A 1,071-nucleotide genomic window follows, 5' to 3' on the forward strand; every position below is an offset into this window, starting at 1 on the left:
GCGGGCCGGCCTCCGGAGGATGGGAGGGCGGCCCCCCGGGCAGGGGAGGGCAGCCCCCCGGCCCCAGGGTGGCAGCTCCCGGGGGAGGGGAGCGCAGCCCCGGCCCCGCCGGGCCTGGGGACGATCGTACTCACCAAAGCAGCGGCTCCCTGTTAAAGGGAGCTCGGGCAAGTGGGAGCACCCGGCGAGCGGGACTAGCATTTAAACAAAGCAGGCTACAAATGCACAAGCCATCGTCTTCTGGCACTATAAGCAGCGTCTGAAACTAGAGGCAGAAGCGTTCGCCAAGTGGCTGGGGCAGGCAGGAACGCAGGAAAGGGTGCTGGGGAGGCAGGGCATCCTCTCCGCCCGGGGTACCTACCGCGAGTGCCCCGGGGCTGTGAATGCAGACGCGCACACATTACCTGGGGTGGATATCCACCAGCAAAACCAGCGTCTGCATGGTGATAATGTCTATCCGCTTGCAGTGGAACCGGGCAACTTTCAACACCTTTAAATAGGTGAAACACAAGATCACCAGCGACAGCATGAAACTGGTGGAGTGAAAGACAATGGTGAACACTGTAAACCTTCTCCGCTCCGTCTCTTCCTTCAGGTGCAAGGTGCAAGAGGCATAAACGCTGCTGTAATCTACCCACGAGTAAAACAAGGATACCAAGGGGAACGTGAGGGAGTGGAGCCACGAGTAGCCCATCAGTATCACAGCGTCCTTATACCGCATCTTGCTGGTGTAGCTTAAGGGGAACACCACGGCAATCCATTTGTCGATGCTGAGCGCTGCCATGCTCAGCATCGTGTTGGAAGTCAGGAAAGTTTCCAGGAAACCCACCGCTTTGCAGACGCAGTCCCCGAGGGGTTGCTGGTTCCTCAGGATCCCCAGCAGGGTGAAAGGCATGTTCAGGACGGTGAGGAGCAGGTTGCAAAAGGATAAGTTCACCAGGAAAACCCCGGCCACCTGCTTGCGGATCTCCGTACTGTAGACGAAGCATAGCAGCACCAGGAGGTTGGAGAGCAGAGAGACAACCAGCACCAGCACGAGGAGCAGCGCCAGCAGCACGCCTGCCAAGTCCA

General features: G+C 59.1%; 1 protein-coding gene across 1 annotated transcript in view; it reads right to left on the reverse strand.

Moving 5' to 3' along the window:
* GPR78 (G protein-coupled receptor 78) overlaps positions 1–1,066 on the reverse strand; it is a gene marked incomplete at its 5' end in the record, with an annotated part of 15,808 nt that extends 14,742 nt beyond the window's left edge. Inside the window, one exon of the mRNA XM_009643231.1 lies at positions 405–1,066. Within this exon, the coding sequence (XP_009641526.1) occupies positions 405–1,066 (662 nt within the window). The remainder of the gene's footprint in view (positions 1–404) is intronic.
* Positions 1,067–1,071: the final 5 nt, after the last annotated feature.

Source organism: Egretta garzetta, unplaced genomic scaffold, assembly GCF_000687185.1.
Source record: "Egretta garzetta isolate BGI_Z169 unplaced genomic scaffold, ASM68718v1 scaffold107, whole genome shotgun sequence".
Taxonomy (NCBI): Eukaryota; Metazoa; Chordata; class Aves; order Pelecaniformes; family Ardeidae; genus Egretta; species Egretta garzetta.